Here is a 16,241-nt window from a genome sequence, read left to right on the forward strand (position 1 = left end):
GAGTGTCTGTGCCTGAGTACATGTGGTCTGCGTACTGTTGCCCATCCTACAAAGCCGACCTACCCGAGGATGTGCGGCCATTTTTCCCCACATACGCTGCCGTTGGTCGAAACGATCGCAACAGTGGGACGGAGATTGTTCCGGTTCATTTCAAGGCGAAGGCCTCAGTGCGAGGCTACGATGTGAGACGTATGACTTTAGAGGCTCTGGAGGGCATCCTGAGACAAAGGCTGGACATGCCCATCAGCCTGTTTGCTGGGCAGTGTCAGTGATTAAAAAAAATATGATGCTTTTCACTCTCTGGTCCAACAGTTGCAAGCATTTTTGTCACTTTTCCCCTCGAATAAAATTAATCTTGAGCTGCAAAAAAAACAATTTGACCTTGTTGAAAATGAATGTTTATACATATAATATATACTATATTTAAAGAAATACAGTGGGAGAAAAATGTTGACATTTCATAACTGTAGTTTACACCTGAGAAAACCTGCCTGGCATAAATAACTGATCTAAAAATGGACAAATGTGTACTTCATTACTTTAATTTAATGGCTCTCGGGGAGGTTTTTCAATATTGCATTTGGCGTAGACTTTGGATACTTTCATTTACGCCTTTACGCTATCTTATCTTTTAGCCACTGCAGAGGGGTTGAAGAGCCACAGGTTGCAGACCCCTGGTCAGTTAAAGGTGCAGTGGGAAGGATTGATGAGTAATTCCATAAAAACTTTCTTAATGCTTAATGTAATGATTTTTTACGATGCTGCAGCTCCAGCAAGCTTTTACTTTGTTCCTTCCTTTAATTACTGACTGAGAGATGATTATGACTTAAAATGTATTTCTTTTCTTTGCTTGAAGTAATAAATAGTAACACAGCTTTAGTATCGGTCACTTATTATCTTACCTGCTCAGTTGATTATAGCCCAGGTTCTTAAAGGAGTCCAGTGATAAACAAGATACACGCATACACCAAATCAATAAGTAACTCCATCGCTGCAGTACTTGCTGATGTTTGTTGAACTATGTTGATGAAAAAGATAAATGCCACTGTGTCACATGTTCACTAACTTTGCCGCCGTCTGCTAAATAAAGACTAAATGTGTGCAGTCATCTTATTAATCGACATATTTATTTTTGTTGATATGATCACCAGCACATACAAAAACACCGGTCAGTGATACGGTCAGAGGAAAACAAGGCCTTTGCTAGGACTTAATAACACGAGTGAAGTACAGATAGAAAGTTTTTTTTGTTGTTGTTGAAAAAACTGTACGATTTATTGATCATCATCATCATAAATAAGTAAAAGCTGTTTACATACAAATGAGGACACTTCCAATGCAAACGGTTGATTTGATTTCTCCTCCTACAGAGAAAACACACGTCTTATCCACTTCACATACTGCCAAAGTCACCGAGAACAAAATAAGCACAAACCAGCCACATTCAATTCAACATCATCCATTTTTTTCAGTGTTTTTGCCGGACGTCTCTTAAAAACACTGGTGGTTTTTCAGTTGCTCCACGTCACTGAAGCCTCTTCCACAGTTGGAGCACTGCAGTGTGGCCTTTTCACTGTTGTGAATGAGTTGGTGTCTCTTTAAGTACTCCACACGACTAAAGCGCTTCCCACACGCCTCACACCCGTACGGACGTTCGCCCGTGTGGATCCGCAGGTGCCGTTCCAGGTTGCCGAGGCGGCTGAAGCTGCGTCCACATTGCGGACACCGGTGAGGCCTCTCGCCCGTGTGCACCAGATGATGTCGCTCCAGCGAACGCGAGTGCGTGAATCGTTTCCCGCAGATCTCGCAGCAGTGCGGCCGCTCGGCGGCGCAGGCACACTCGTGGTTCTTGAGTGCCCAGGCGTGGCTGAATGTGTTCCCACAGTGGGCACAGGGGAAAAGGCCTTCCTCTCCGCTGCTGTTCTGTAAATGGGCGCCTCCTAGTGGACACGGGTGTTCATCCAGCTCGGACTCTGAGGTGAAGCCTCCTCCACACTGTGGGCAGAAGTGGAGCAGGTCTCCACCGCCCTCCTCTTCCCCTCCGCTCTCGCCGATGCTGCCGGAAGCAGAAGAGTGGGGCAGATGTTCGCCCTCTCCCTTCTCCGCCGCGTCATCTTCACTTATAACCGTTCCCAAGTCGCTGTCTTTCGACTTCTTTGACCAGCCTGACATAAGCTCTCCTCCAGGCCTCGTCGTGTCCTTCCCCCTTCCTTGCCCTATAGGGTCCTCTCTCTGCAGAGTGGGTGGCTCGGACTCCTGCTCTGAGTCTTGCTCCATACCATCAAGGCCGATGTACTTGGGTGCGAGTTTGACTTCGCTCCTCCGCGCTGCAGGGCTGACAGGCTGGGACGCCATCATGGCAGCCTGCTCGCGCCCCCTTTCTGCCCTCAGTGCAGACTCTAGACCTCTTAACTCTTCCATGGTCATGCCGCTCTCTGATGGCTCCGATTGTGAACCCACTTCCCAGTCGTCCTCCTCTCTCTTTCCTGGGTGAAGGCTCGGGGGACGATCTGATAAGTCGCCTGAGTGAAACATGAGTAAAAGATGGAGAGATGTTTTCCAAACATTTCACAAACTTTATCTTGGCTTTCCTGGGCTTATTACCTTCGCTTTCGGCTCTGGAGCTCATGTGGAAGTTCTGGTTGGACAGGTCCATCTTCAACGCCTCCTTTATAAGCCGCAGAGAGGCAGGTTGATAGCCTTCTGTTTGAGCAAACTGCATTAATACATACAGAGAGTTATGGGAGGAACAACTGGAACTAGGCAGAATATGCTTTTTTTAATGTCAAACGTATTAAGTGGTTCGTTAACCTCGACTGAACTGCTCATCATAACCATATGCGACAATCCTGCTAATTAATATGTTTTCAAAGCACCTGGGATTAGAGCTTTGTGCGTCTGAGTAGGCATGAAAACACCTTAAAAGGCTTCACGGGGGAAGCTAACGGCACATTCGGCACACTTTGAATAATCACGCACAGAGAAGTGAAGAGCAGATCTGTGCCCTGCAGACGTAGACTTATGCACATGCTGGAATCTAGGCTGCAGTCTCAGGCCTTGGATTTTACCGTTTACTAGATTCAAACCACAGGTAGACGCTCAGATTATTACGGCTGACACAACAGCACCAGGATACGTAGGTGACAGACAGCAGCTGTAGTCGTAGCAACAACGCCAGCGAGGCTGTCGACGACCACACATCGCAAACCATGATCATCTCACTGCAACACTTTCACAGGCATTTCATACAGGCTGTTCATCTGAGGATCATGTGATCGGCCAATGTGATGACAACGGAGCGTAATACAAAAAATAAAATAAAATACATGAACCCTGAACATGAACATGAGAGATTAGGCTGAGCCAATTCTGCCATTTCCGATTTACATGATTTACATTTAAGAAGCTAAAACAATCAGAAATCTGGTTTTAATCATGAAAAAACCTTCAAACCAATTAACCGAGTATCAAAATAGTTGACGATTCATTTAGTAATCGATTAATAATCGATGAATTGTTTCAGCTCTAATTTGTGGACACAAAAATCTAAATATTGATAAGTGATGATTTTAAAAATCAAATGTGATATTAATGCCTCTTTATTTCGTACGTTGTGTTTATCGTCGCAACAGACGTTCACATCAGGTCCATTTGAAGCGTGTTAAGCTGAAGGCTCACATTTGTGCTGCATCATGTTTTGAGAGGCTGTTCATTTTTTTTGGGTCTCGCTCAGCGAACACTTGAGTGGGCAAAGCTCGAGAAACGCTTTTCTACTTGGCTTGACGGTATTTATTTACTTATTTTATTAGCAGGGGCAGGTAAATATGGCAGTTAAATTACAAACATCTACACCTATTCTACATTTTATGTACCACGGTCCAATATACTTGTAGAAATCACAATACAAACTGCATCAGCACCAAAGTTTTAGTATACAGTAGAAACATATTGTCTTATTTATTTATTTCTTAATTCTATCACCCTGACAGTTTGACTTTGCTAGCAGGAGTGGGATCCAAAACCAGGCCAAAACAGACTGAATCACCTGCTTAAATGTACATTTACAGCGATTTTTCCCTGTGCAAAGTGTTTATACCAGACTCATTAAGGACTTATCTGCCAGCAACTTTAAATATGTCCGTGTGTGCTATATAATATTCCTTGCACACTTTTACTTATGGCAATATGGCTTTTTTTTCTGGAGCCTTGCCGTCCATGACCGCCTTAATCAGCAACTGGTGCTCTGCCTCTTGTTCATGTGGTGGAACAGCAAACAGGTTTCTCATCTCTACCAGGAGTATTTTTCTACCTAAATGCTGGCTGCACTTGAGCTGCAGAGATAGAGTCGTACTCCAGCAGACCCTGTGTGAGGTTAACGTCACATCAGTCGCCGTCCTTGCATCCTCTAGATCTCTCTGTGATGATTTGACAGCTAATAACACAACTCTCTATATTATTACTCTGTTTTCTTGTCTACGTCGTTTCTCCTTCTGCACGAAGCAGCTGAGCAGTGCAGAGACGCTGAACCACTTTCTCCTCCTACTCCTCCTCCTCAGAGAAAGCCAGTCTCCCTTACCTCCTCTTTGATGTTGGCCGTCTCCTCCCCCTCACCGCTGAGGCTGCCCTCCCCTGCCTCGTCCTCCGCCATTCCTCCCTCATCCTCGTCATCCCCGGGGTACTGGATGAGGTACATCTCCCTCGCCTCCTTCCCTCCTCTTCCTCCTGCCAACGCTCCTCCACTTCCTCCTCCTCCTCCGCCGCCCCCACCACCACTGCCATTGCTGTTGCCACCTCCACCTCTTTCTTCCTCCCACACACCTCCAGGCCAGCCTTTGCCACAGGCTGCTGCCGGGCCCTTCTTTGACTTGCCTCCTGTGTAGAGGAGAGAAAAATTAAGGAAGGGTGGAAGACGGGTTGAGAGTGGAAGGAGAAAGGGGGGGAGGAGGAGAAGGGGAGGGCACAAGGAGACAGGAAGGAGAGAGAATGACATATGAGGGGGAGTAAGATAAGTGGGAGGAGATGATTGGAAAGCCAGGAAAGATGAAGGAGAGAAGAGGGTGGAGAAAGGGGAGATGAGGAGTATTCAAGAGGCAGAGGAGATCAGAAGGAGGAAGGAGGTTGGGGGTAAGGACGAGGGGACGGGGAGCAGGGGGAGTCGAAGTGAGTGTGATGAATGAGTGAGGAGAGAAGGGGCATGGAAGGACACAAGAAAGCAGAAGAGAGAGAAATATGTGACAGGAAAAAAGAGGAGTCAGAGAGAGAGAGAAAAGAGAGGGAGAAGTGGAGTTAGCAAGACCCAGAGGAGGAGGAGGAGAGGGCGGTGAGTGGGTGATGAAGAGCTGAAGAGAGAGAGATAGACAGAGAGAGGAGGAGTAGGAAAGGAGAGAGAGAATGTGTAATTATGGCAGTGGTGGAGAGGAGCGGAAGAGGAGTGGAGGTGGGGGAGGGAGGGAGGGAGGGAAGGAGGCGGGTGTGTGTGTGTGTGCAACGTGATGAAGGAGAGAACAGAGCAGGAGGAGGCGGGGAGGAAAGGAAAGGAAAGGAGGAGAGAGGAGTGGGAAGGGGAGGAGGAGGAGTTGGAGAGAGCCAGAGAGAAGTGAAGGAGGTGGGGGAGGGAGAGGAGCAAGGCAGGAAGGGAGGGAGGGAGGGAAGGAGGGAGAGAGAAGGAGGGAGGCATAGGGTGTGCAGAAGCACAGCAGAGTGGGAGGGACAGAATCCAACCAGAGAGAGAGAGAGAAGGAGAAGAGAGGGGGAGGTGAAGGACAGAGGGAGAGATCATGAAGAGGAGGCGGAGGAGGAAAGGAGGAGGAGGAGGAGGAGGAGGAAAGGAGGGAGGGAGGGGGAGATCAGCTCTTGCCAGATGGTTTCCAACAAAACAAGTGCGTCTTCACATATAAGCCCTGACTGACTACACAGCGAGAAAGAGGCTGATTCTCAAACTGACACAGTCACAGTGAAGCATGTGGAGGATGTGTTCAGTCATTCTGCATCTGGAACAGCAGCTCTACACACACACACAATCATGTAATAAAGGTGCTGTAGAACGGTAGCAAACGCTTTCAGTAAAAATACTTACGGCTCCCCTCAACTTTCCGTTTCTGGCGCCCTCCTCCAGCTCCCCTCTCCTCCTCCTGCGCTGCCAGCCCGGCGTTGCGGCGATTGGAAGCCCAGCCCACCCCGTACATGCGCTCGGTCCTCAGCTTGCTCTCCGTGAGCCGCAGCCGCAGCTTGAGACCCTCGTTCTCCTTCCTGTTGAGGGACAGCTCCACCAGGTAGTCGTTGACCGTCTCCTGGAAGAGTTTGGTGATCTCGCAGACCGAGGCTCGGATCAGACTGTCCATGACAGCCGTCAGATGGGTCTCGAACGCGGTCACCGACTCCTCCATCATCGTGGCCGAGCGACGGCTCGCAGCGGGAGCGGACCTGGTGATGATGACGATGGTCCAGAGACAGGTTCACGTTATTAACAGCATTTAACACGGTTTTACAAAGTTTCACGTTATAAAGGAGGTGGATCCACCATCCAGACCCATGTAATCGATGTCAGGTAGAAAAATCAACTTTATTTGGCGACAGTTGCTGGAAATCTCGACGATAACGTGCGTCGGGCTCAGTGAATCCCACTGTAACACAATGGTTATACCATATATGTTATCGTGTAATTAAACACTACACATTGAGGTGCATTAAAAAGTAAAAAAAGCGGTGTTGTGGTTTAAAAAGCACCCAAAGACACAACAAGCGGCGGGTTAGCTTGTTGGTAAACTTGTATTGTGGATCGACAGACACCAAGTCGAGCAGGAGCAGACGCCTCCCTCGGCTTTTTAAGTCACTGTGTTAGCAGCCTGGCTAATTTAGCTTAGAATACGCACCGTGTGTGAGACGAGGGCAGGAGGAGTGGGCGCCAAACGGCGGCAGGCGGTGCGAGTCCACGGATCACGGATGAACCCGCTCGTTGTTCGTGAGCGCAGAGACGCGGCGACAAAGGAAAGCACCATCCAACTTCCGACCCTCTCCCTCGCTCTCTCTCTCCCCTCTGTTTTCCTCCTCACCTCCTTCAGCACCGCGTTATGATGCCTGTCCCTACTGCGCATGCGGGTTACCGTAATTACCGTAAAAACCCAAACCCAGGGCAGCCTCAAAGCAATGTGTTTCATCCCCTTTATCATATTAACGTTGCCATTAACAATAAATTACATTACAATCTTTATTACTACTGTTTTTTTCTCTCTAAATTTGTATTAATATTGCACAAGAAAATGCACAAAATAACAAAGATAACTAGCATACATACAGTACAGATAAAGGGAGAAAGTAAATTACATGTATGTATTACATGATATACAACTTCACTGAATAAGATAAATAAGACAATATGCATCGCCTCAATTGTTTACAAAAACAGAAAATAATAATAATACATGGATATGCAAATTGAAAGTATGTGTCTGTACACACAGACACAGACAACAATAGTACAACAATAATACATGAAAAGGAATGAATCTGAAAAGTAGTTAGCAGATGATTTTAAGGCATCTTTATATTTATGTTGAAACATTTTATAGTGGAATAGTTTTCACAAAGGTGAAGGGAGAAAAACAACTATTTTATAATTTGACACCACTAAATGACGATGTATATTAATAAGTGAACCATTTAGGAAGATTATGATCTGCAAATGTATCTCGACAATAAAATAGTTTAAAACACATTTGACATTATTATCATTATTATTATTGTTATTAGTTATCGTAGTAATAGTAGTAGTGGTAGTATTAACAGTAGCATCAGCAGCAGCAGTAGAGGAAGTAGTTATCTAATCCACCCTCCAGTAGGTGGCGGTAATACACCGCAACGCGAGTTGCCGAGCGTCAATCAGAACCCATCAGAAGAAGTAAGAAGAGTTGTCCTCTTTACTTCCCGGACTTCGTCGCACGGGTTTGTGAGGAAAACTGTGAATTAAAATTATAATAAAAACGTTTATTTCTAAAGAAAACGCGGGGAGCAGCACTAAAAATCTGCAATCATGCCGATGTTTGTGGTGAATACGAACGTGGCGAAGAGTGAAGTGCCGGCGGACCTGCTGTCTGAGGCCACGGAGAAGCTAGCTAAAGCTATGGGCAAACCTGCACAGGTAGACCGGTTAACCAAAATCTACCTCTGTCCTTGAAGCTCAATCAATTTGAATGTCAGCAGCGGAGCACAGCCGAATAGTGAATGACTCGTTTTCATGTGGAAATTTCAATTTGAAAAGCATAATTAGCAAATCGCAAAGGCTGTAATTTAGAGAATTCTAGAATACATTTGACCTGAGCTGCGTGATGTTGCATATATATAATCAGCCAAGTGCATTCAGGGATGTAAACATATGCTGAAGGTCGAAAACAACGTGGCATGTTTGTTGTTGAGAACATGCCTTGTTGATGGCAGATATGGTCTGACATGATGGAAAAGCTACAGTATCAAATGAAACAGGTGTACCTAATAAAGTGGCCAGTGACTCATGTAATGCATACTACTGCATCATTGGGTGAGAATATACTGTAGAGTGGCTGCTATTTTGATGGTGTCATATACTGTGTGGTAGTGTGCAGTGCACAGTTTTTTTCTATAAAAAACACATCTGATTTTGAACCAAAGTAGGACATTAATATTGCAAAGCAGTTATAAAATGCTATATTTGGAAGAATACCCTCAAATTGTTAAGCTCTGCAGTCAAATACAGGTTAACAAGTAACCATTGTAAAAAAAACAGAAAAAAACATAAGAAGAGCCTTGTGCAATCATGCAAACAGAGACTGTTATTTCAAGAATATTATCACGGGTTGATCATTGATCAACTCACTAAACCCAAAGGTTGAGCAAATCACATTAACTGGATTATATAATACCATAAAAATGTTGAGCATTTAAATATATATATATTTTTAACTCTACTGAGACTGATAATGTATGTCTTGTATTAAAAAAAAAGTATATTGCCTATCTTAATATGATAAATATGCCTCTTCCTTTACTGAAATAATACATGGTTGAAATGATGCTTGCACCAGTATTGGCATCTGAACTGGTTGTTAAGTCATGCTATCAAGTAGACTAAAAGAATATTCCTCTCACATTCTGCACATCATAAAGAAGGGAGAGACTTAACTTACTTTAGCAATGTTTCTACCAGTGCAGACCAATTTACTACAAATAATGTTCTTGATTCACATCATTGTTGGTAAATTGGTGATCTAAGAATGTCTGTGAGTGTGGGGATTCTGATGTGCCTGCCCTCATGTTGCAGAAATGTCACTTTTCACAGTATTAAAAAGTCTGTGAAATATGACATTTCTGTTGATCCATCCAGTGTATGCTGAAGTCTCTTTTGTTCGTATCTGTCTTTTGCATATCAGTACATCGCTGTGCAGATCAATCCTGACCAAATGATGATGTTTGGAGGAAAAGGAGATCCCTGTGCACTCTGCTCCCTCCACAGTATTGGCAAAATCAGTGGCGCTCACAACAAGAAATACTCTGAACTCCTGTGTGGACTCCTCAACAAACACCTGGGCGTCTCTCCTGACAGGTAGCAAACACACATCAACCCGTACAGTCACTGCTGACAGTTTGATAACAAAATGCAGGCACACTCACTCCTGTTTTTATTTGTATCCGTTTCAGGATTTATATAAACTTTTTCGACATGGACGCAGCCAATGTGGCCTGGAATAACTCAACCTTCGGCTGAGAAGAAGTTAAAAACACTGCATTAGTAAATCATTCCAGTATTGTGTAAAATGATTATGTACAGATAACAAAAAAAGAGACACCTGATAGTCCATTGGCAAATACTGTACAACTGTCTTTAAAAGCACTTGGCATGACCCCTAAGCTTTGCACTGATTCTTGACTATTTTAAATGTAATAAAGCAAACCCTGTAAAAATAAATGATTTGGTCATTTCCTTGATTGTCTAGCCCCACAAACATTACATTTTAACCATGAAAAACATCCTTTAAAATACAATATTTATAACTTTTTATTAACAGTGTTTTTTTCTGTTTAAGTGCCTCATTACCCCATGTCAGTGTGACAGTGAATCAGCATGTAAAATACCAGGACACTGAATTATCCAACATACAGCATATCTGTTTAGCCTGACAGTTTTATGTCACTACTGTTGTGACATGTCACTGCTAACTATCTGAACTTTATATAAGAAAAACAAAAGGAAATTAATGTTCAAATTGCACTTCACTTTTTTGTAGGTCATCCAGGAAGAAACTAAATGTAAAGTCAGCTATGGACTTTTCACAGGAGTCAGATTTATTCTCAATAAGATCATTTACTCTCTCATACTCCTCCTCTTATTTACATATATGTATAATAGGATAAATATAATACGTATTATACAAGCAATAGTATAGTAAAAAAGATTTAGATGGAGCAAATGATAAGGTGACAAATTATTATTTCATATTATTTTTTTGTTATTTGTTTAATTTTCTGTGAAACTCTATTCTACCCTGGTACATATACAGCAGAACAGTATTTCTGATTTTCCTCTAAGTACCACCAGAGGAAGCTCATGTACCACTAGTGGTACACAGAACCGTGGTCTGAGGTCCTGTAAAACTCAGCAAAACTAATGGCCCAGATTATGAAATACAGCACTGAAGTATACAAATAACACGTGAATATGTTGTCTGATGCTGTTTTTTTAAATAATAAAAATATATGAATAACAATTAACATTGGTTGATCATATTATGTTATGTTATATTATATTTTATACAATTATTCTACGTCTATGAATCTAACAACAACAGAGTAACAGGAAGCGGAAATGGCGGCGGATGACGTTGCAGTGACGTACATTACATGTTCCCTCGCTTCTGGACAGCATTGAAAAATGGCTGACTGGCGGTCTACTGCTGTCATTACACGTTGTGTAAAGTAAGAAATTAAAGAAGTTGTTTTAATAGTTAGATGTACACTGTTCGTGTGACTTGTTCCCGGATTCCAGACGAAGCTGCGGACCACTTGGTGACGTTAGCAAAGTAAAAACACACCTGCTCAACGGTCAGTAAGTACCTAGCATGTACAACATCATCTCAGTGTTTTAGCATGCGTCTTCTGCCGTTTCTCTCATTACTTCGTGTCATGGTGTAACAGCATTATGTGTGCGTATCAGTAGCTGATAATATGTGCTTTAGAGAAACATAAGCATCGTTAATGACTGTGTCTATGAATCATCAAAGAACACGTGATTCATGTAAAAAAAAAAAGGTCCGGACTAGCATATGAACCAACATTATCGGCTAATGTCGTCTAGGCTATTAGTCTATACAGTCTAACAAACAATAAACACATACTCTCAATAAGTGTAGTGTTTTAAGGAAGCACAGTTCTTGTCTGTGTACATGTTTACCAGCTCTACCTGGGTTCTGCATGCTTTCACGCAGGGACTAGTGAGCAGGGTTTCCAGGTCGAGGTGACAAAACCAGCAGAAAAACATAACACCAGAGGTGAAAATATACAGCTGCAGACCACCAGATCCATCAGGATTATGGTTACTGCCAAATGTGTTGTAACATTTACAGAGACAGCACTCAAAGCATTCATGTATAATATGTCTGCCTTAAAAGCACTTGACCATAAACAACAAAATGTTGTCATAAATAACTTATAGCTCACTGATTGTATTAAACTATTCACTGACAATCTAAACGGAGATTTTTTTTGCTTTTTTATTTTCTTCTTCCTCTGTGGCTGGAAGTTGCATTTAGTGTAAATAAATGGGCTTGATGACACCATCAAAAGCAAATCCTTATACTGGTAGTATTTTCTCAATTCTCGCTTGATTAGGTACTTTGTGATGCCTTGCTGTTTTGTCCTTGTTTTGTAATGTGGGCAAAAAAAACATTTCAAATATAGCCCACTTCTATAGGAACATTCTGGGCCTGGCAGATGTGTGGGAAAAGAGATTTGGGTTTAAAGCTATTCTTGATGTAATGATAACCTGCTATTGTAGCTAACCATAATCTGACCTCTTATCTTTGTGTTTAGGGTGAAGGTTATTTGCAAAAGGGCCACTGCATTCACACTCTGATTAAGCACATCTGTAAGCTGGTAAACAGCCATAATCAAAGATGTGCGACTTTCTGACGAGAGGTTTTCAGGCCCAGCTGACCCTCAACATGGAGGCAACTCTGAGAAAATCTGTGTGTGACATAATGAGGATCTTTGAGAACAGCCTACATAACCATCAATTGGAGTTGGTACAGAAAGGCGAAGAGGTTGCACATCTTAAAGTGAAGTTGCAGACTGCAGAGCTCAAGCTGAGAGACTGGGAGTTTAAGCTTGCCCAAGGAGCAGAGAAGAGTAAAACTCCGATCAGTGAAACTCAAAGACAGCCTGTTCCTGAGATTGACTTTGAAGGTATATTACAATATGCTGCTTTCCTCGGTGAACGCCGTTTTGTGAACGCAATCTCATTGTCACAAGTTTGTTACCCGACTTAACTGTAAAATATGATTTTAGTATTTGTTCATGTTTTGTTACTTTACAGCAAGGGGGGAAATTATGTGTGTTAGTAATCTTTTTGACACTGACAAAAAAAATGATCATTAAAGGGTAATGTTGCAGTGTTTAATGAGTGTGTGATGCTGAGTGTTACATAACTTATAATTATAGTTCCATATTGCTTAAAGTACATTAACCATTATTAGTGACGAAGAAAACACATTTTTATAGTGTGTGCATGCATGTATATTTATTACTATGACATAGATCAAAATAAAAGGAATGACACTCTTAAACCCCTTTCTTGTGTAACTTGATCATGTGTGTTTCACTTCTAGTGCCTGATGACTGGTGCGCTCCCATGGCTGATGAAACAACAACAACAACCAAGCAAGATGACATCGTGTGTCCCAGTATAAGACTTCGGCCACTGATAATTCCTCTGCACCGCATTCCAATCATCAAGCAGGAGGTGTGTAAATTACAGTTTGATCCCATAAAGCCAAGTAGTACACACCACTTGACTTTCAGAATCAAACAATCGCTGTGTGCATCCCACACTACATGATGTACTATCTAGCGATCGGTCCCACAATCTTTCACCAGGCGGAGCCAATCAGCAAATTCACATGACATTTGAAAAAATGTCACTCTGAGTAAAACTAGAATTGTCAATTTGTTAGTCTGACAGCGATTATACTACATAGAATTTCTCAAAGTCTGACTAACACCCAGATAATGTGATTAGGAGTTTGTAAGGGAAAAACGTATTATTCTGCCTTTTTTAAAGTTATTAGCTCCCAGTCCTAAGCACAAGCCTAAACAACTCGGGACGATGCCTGTCGTTACCATCTGCAAACTGGCACCAGTCTGTTTATAGAATTCGTCTCTTCATATTTTCACTGAGCCTAACCGGACTGGGGGAGACGACTGATAACGCTACTGCGCAGTCCTCTCCAAGGTCAGCTCCATGTATCAGCAGAGAAAGCACCTTTAAGTGTCCTAACTCTGGAACTCACAGACAGACTGACAGAGGATGCATAACTGTTAACATACTTGTTTATGTTCGGCATTGTCTCAGTTCTCATCAGATCATAGCTGCTACCAATAAAGCTTTTCAACTTAATTCACATCTGACTACAGGAAACTCCATCCAACTGTCATTAGAGATTTCACACACGGGGGCCGGTAACAAATGTGTTGAATCATAAAATAAATAAAGAAAGCCAGGTTGCATTTTGTTCAGTTTTACTAAGTCTGAAAACATCCAGAAAATGAGTCTATAATTATTATATTATACTTAATAATTAATTAAGTTTCTTTCTTGCCACTGCATTGTTCATCCTTAGAGATACCATTTAATCAATAATGTCTGTCTCTTAAAGGTGATCAGCCATGACATTGACTCTCAACCGCAAACAGCGGGTGCCAGGAGATCCACAAGATGTGAGTTACTTCGCATTTTCATTCATTATTCATTGTTTTACATTATACATTGTTTTGTAAATATTTAGCATTGTTAATTAAGTTAAGGGTTGTCAACCTTAAATTACAAAAGGTGTACTGTACCTGGATGGTTAAGTATTGTCTGATTGACATCACAAAGTCTTGAAAATGTTGAGCTGGTTTCATTGTGTAAAGTAGAATAACTGCATTGCTGCTGTTGAGGTGGTGATCAGTTTTTTGTAATATTGGTGTAAAGATACAGCCACAATTGTTCTTGCAGATGCATAAAGCTTTAGTTGTTTGAGGGAGGATAAAGAAGGTTACAACTACGATGAAGACTGGAAAGTAAATCCGCTCTCTCTCTCTGGGTCACTTTCTTACACTGGGATTTCAACACATTAATAGTGACCCTTAGTTTTATTGACCTAAATTAGAAAATAAAAAGTGACTGCCCCAAAACCACATTTCTCTCATTCCATTAAATGAAATAGTTTTTGTGTCAACTGTGATATTTCACTAAGTCATTGTTAAAATGTTTCTCTTACAGGTTCCACATTAAATGAGAAGAGTGAGCGCACTCAAGACAAAACCATACTAAAGTATGGCCCAGGGAGTCCAAGTAAATCCATGAGAGGCGACATAAAACAATTACTCAAAGACATCAGAGAGGAAAATACTCAAAAGACAGACAGTATAGGTCTTAGATTAAGACAGAAACGTGGAATAACAAAAGTGAAAGTGAAGAGCAGAAGGGAAAAGCGTGAGGTTCCAGCCACTAAGTCTACAGAGGAGACGGTGGAAAATAATGATAAAAAGTATTCCTGCAGTTTTTGTGAGAAAGCATTTGATACAGAGTTTGGCCTTTACAAACACACACAATGGCACAAGAGGTGTCAAGGTTGCAAAAGAGTGTTTCCCTTTCCAAGTAGTCTTGGATGTCATCAACAAAATTGCAAACGATTGAAGAAATTGTTGGCAAAGAAAGCGTCTAGCACTAAACCGACGTCACAAAGCAGAGAGCAGGTGATTTTAAAGAAGGAAAGCTCACCACCTTCTGGCCACCATAGTGAGCCGTCAGTTCAGAAAGTTGGACCTGGCGAGAAACACCCCTGTGTTTACTGCACCAAGACGTTCTTAAGGATGACCAAGCTCAGGAACCACATGCGTGTTCATACTTGTGAAAAACCATTTCAGTGCAGTATGTGCCCAAAAAAATTCACCCTAAAGTCGTCACTCAAAACGCACTTAAAGACAATACACCGTGACCAAATGAATCCCAGTGAGCTTCACAGAGACCTTGCTTGGACTGTGCCGCTAGAAGACACGGAAACAACTGAGAATTTGATTTTGTCCAGCAAAGACGCACATCCAGCAATCAGCCATAACAACGTCCAGAGAGAACACAGTCCAGACAAAAGACCTGCATGGCAAACCATGGGTGTACGCAAATCCAGTGGTTACGTCTGCTCCGTTTGTCAGAAGTTGTTAAAAAGCAGAATTACTTTGAAAGAACACTATCGTATCCACACGGGAGAGAGGCCGTTAAAATGTCGCGATTGTCCAGCAACGTTTCGTTCTTGTCAACAGCGTTGCGTGCACCGAAAAAGATGCCATGCCGTGACTGGGCTGTCGCAGTGTGGGAAGTGCATGAAGCGGTTCTCATCAAAATCAAGATTGAATTGGCATGCGTCCAAATGCTTGATTGAAAAGCCTTTTCTCTGCAAGGATTGCGGAAAAGGCTTCAAACTTCAACGTTGCCTCTTGACTCACATGGTGGGTTGCCACACATAAGTCACCGTCCACGTCCCCCATCGGCAAGTAAGACTAGACATTCACATGTATGTGAACATGACTGCTGTTGGCCAGATTAAGTTCAACTGTTTGTTTGTACTTTTTATGAGTGATCGTGTTAGTTAAATACTATGTTCATATCAGTATACCCCCATTTCTCTTGAATATCACTGTATATTACCGTGATACAATAAAATATACTGAAATGAGCAAGATCTAATTTGGGTGAAAGATTACATGTTTACATGACAAGGTTTTTGTGTGTTTAATGCATGCGCAGCACTATGGAACAGGAAAGAATGCTGCTAATGTTTGAGTATGACTTCAGTCCAGTTTGATGAGCCAAGAGTAAGTTAATTATAAAATGAAAACATGTCTGTTCATGTTCTGCGTCCACCACCAGGTGCTACTGTTCTACCAGTTGTTGTTGTTGCGCTATATTTTGATACTTACTAAACATTCGGGAAATTGTCACAATAAAAAGTAGTTTG

The 16,241-nt window shown here is 42.4% G+C and overlaps 3 protein-coding genes across 3 annotated transcripts; 2 read left to right on the plus strand and 1 right to left on the minus strand.

Moving 5' to 3' along the window:
* Positions 1-1,191: 1,191 nt before the first annotated feature.
* Positions 1,192-7,022, minus strand: LOC310929012 (uncharacterized protein). The gene is made up of 5 exons (XM_083891706.1): positions 6,873-7,022; positions 6,077-6,423; positions 4,577-4,872; positions 2,605-2,716; positions 1,192-2,522 (listed from the first exon to the last, which is right to left on the minus strand). Exons 2-5 carry the CDS (start codon positions 6,387-6,389, stop codon positions 1,492-1,494), a joined length of 1,752 nt encoding a protein of 583 aa, XP_083747832.1. The 5' UTR covers positions 6,390-6,423; positions 6,873-7,022; the 3' UTR covers positions 1,192-1,491.
* Positions 7,023-7,931: 909 nt separating this feature from the next.
* Positions 7,932-9,870, plus strand: mif (macrophage migration inhibitory factor). The gene is made up of 3 exons (XM_083890618.1): positions 7,932-8,137; positions 9,402-9,574; positions 9,670-9,870. The coding sequence occupies exons 1-3, from the start codon at positions 8,030-8,032 to the stop codon at positions 9,734-9,736; spliced, it is 348 nt and encodes a 115-aa protein (XP_083746744.1). The 5' UTR covers positions 7,932-8,029; the 3' UTR covers positions 9,737-9,870.
* Positions 9,871-10,946: 1,076 nt separating this feature from the next.
* On the plus strand, positions 10,947-16,126 carry LOC310928665 (zinc finger Y-chromosomal protein-like). The gene is made up of 5 exons (XM_083891299.1): positions 10,947-11,070; positions 12,058-12,429; positions 12,852-12,985; positions 13,899-13,959; positions 14,507-16,126. Exons 2-5 carry the CDS (start codon positions 12,141-12,143, stop codon positions 15,748-15,750), a joined length of 1,728 nt encoding a protein of 575 aa, XP_083747425.1. The 5' UTR covers positions 10,947-11,070; positions 12,058-12,140; the 3' UTR covers positions 15,751-16,126.
* Positions 16,127-16,241: the final 115 nt, after the last annotated feature.

This window comes from Microchirus variegatus (genome assembly GCF_963457635.1).
Source record: "Microchirus variegatus genome assembly, chromosome: 6".
Taxonomy (NCBI): Eukaryota; Metazoa; Chordata; class Actinopteri; order Pleuronectiformes; family Soleidae; genus Microchirus; species Microchirus variegatus.

Bases quoted from the DNA above. Each gene is read 5' to 3' on its own strand.
- LOC310929012 (XM_083891706.1), bottom strand. From the start codon at position 6,389: ATGATGGAGGAGTCGGTGACCGCGTTCGAGACCCATCTGACGGCTGTC. The intron at 4,873-6,076 runs GTAAGTATTTTT...TCCTCTACACAG, and splicing joins ACGGAAAGTTGAGGGGAGCC to GAGGCAAGTCAAAGAAGGGC. The intron at 2,717-4,576 runs GTAAGGGAGACT...GTATTAATGCAG, and splicing joins CGGCCAACATCAAAGAGGAG to TTTGCTCAAACAGAAGGCTA.
- mif (XM_083890618.1), top strand. From the start codon at position 8,030: ATGCCGATGTTTGTGGTGAATACGAACGTGGCGAAGAGTGAAGTGCCG. The intron at 8,138-9,401 runs GTAGACCGGTTA...TTTGCATATCAG, and splicing joins CTATGGGCAAACCTGCACAG to TACATCGCTGTGCAGATCAA. The intron at 9,575-9,669 runs GTAGCAAACACA...TATCCGTTTCAG, and splicing joins CTGGGCGTCTCTCCTGACAG to GATTTATATAAACTTTTTCG.
- LOC310928665 (XM_083891299.1), top strand. From the start codon at position 12,141: ATGTGCGACTTTCTGACGAGAGGTTTTCAGGCCCAGCTGACCCTCAAC. The intron at 12,430-12,851 runs GTATATTACAAT...TTTCACTTCTAG, and splicing joins TCCTGAGATTGACTTTGAAG to TGCCTGATGACTGGTGCGCT. The intron at 12,986-13,898 runs GTGTGTAAATTA...TGTCTCTTAAAG, and splicing joins TTCCAATCATCAAGCAGGAG to GTGATCAGCCATGACATTGA.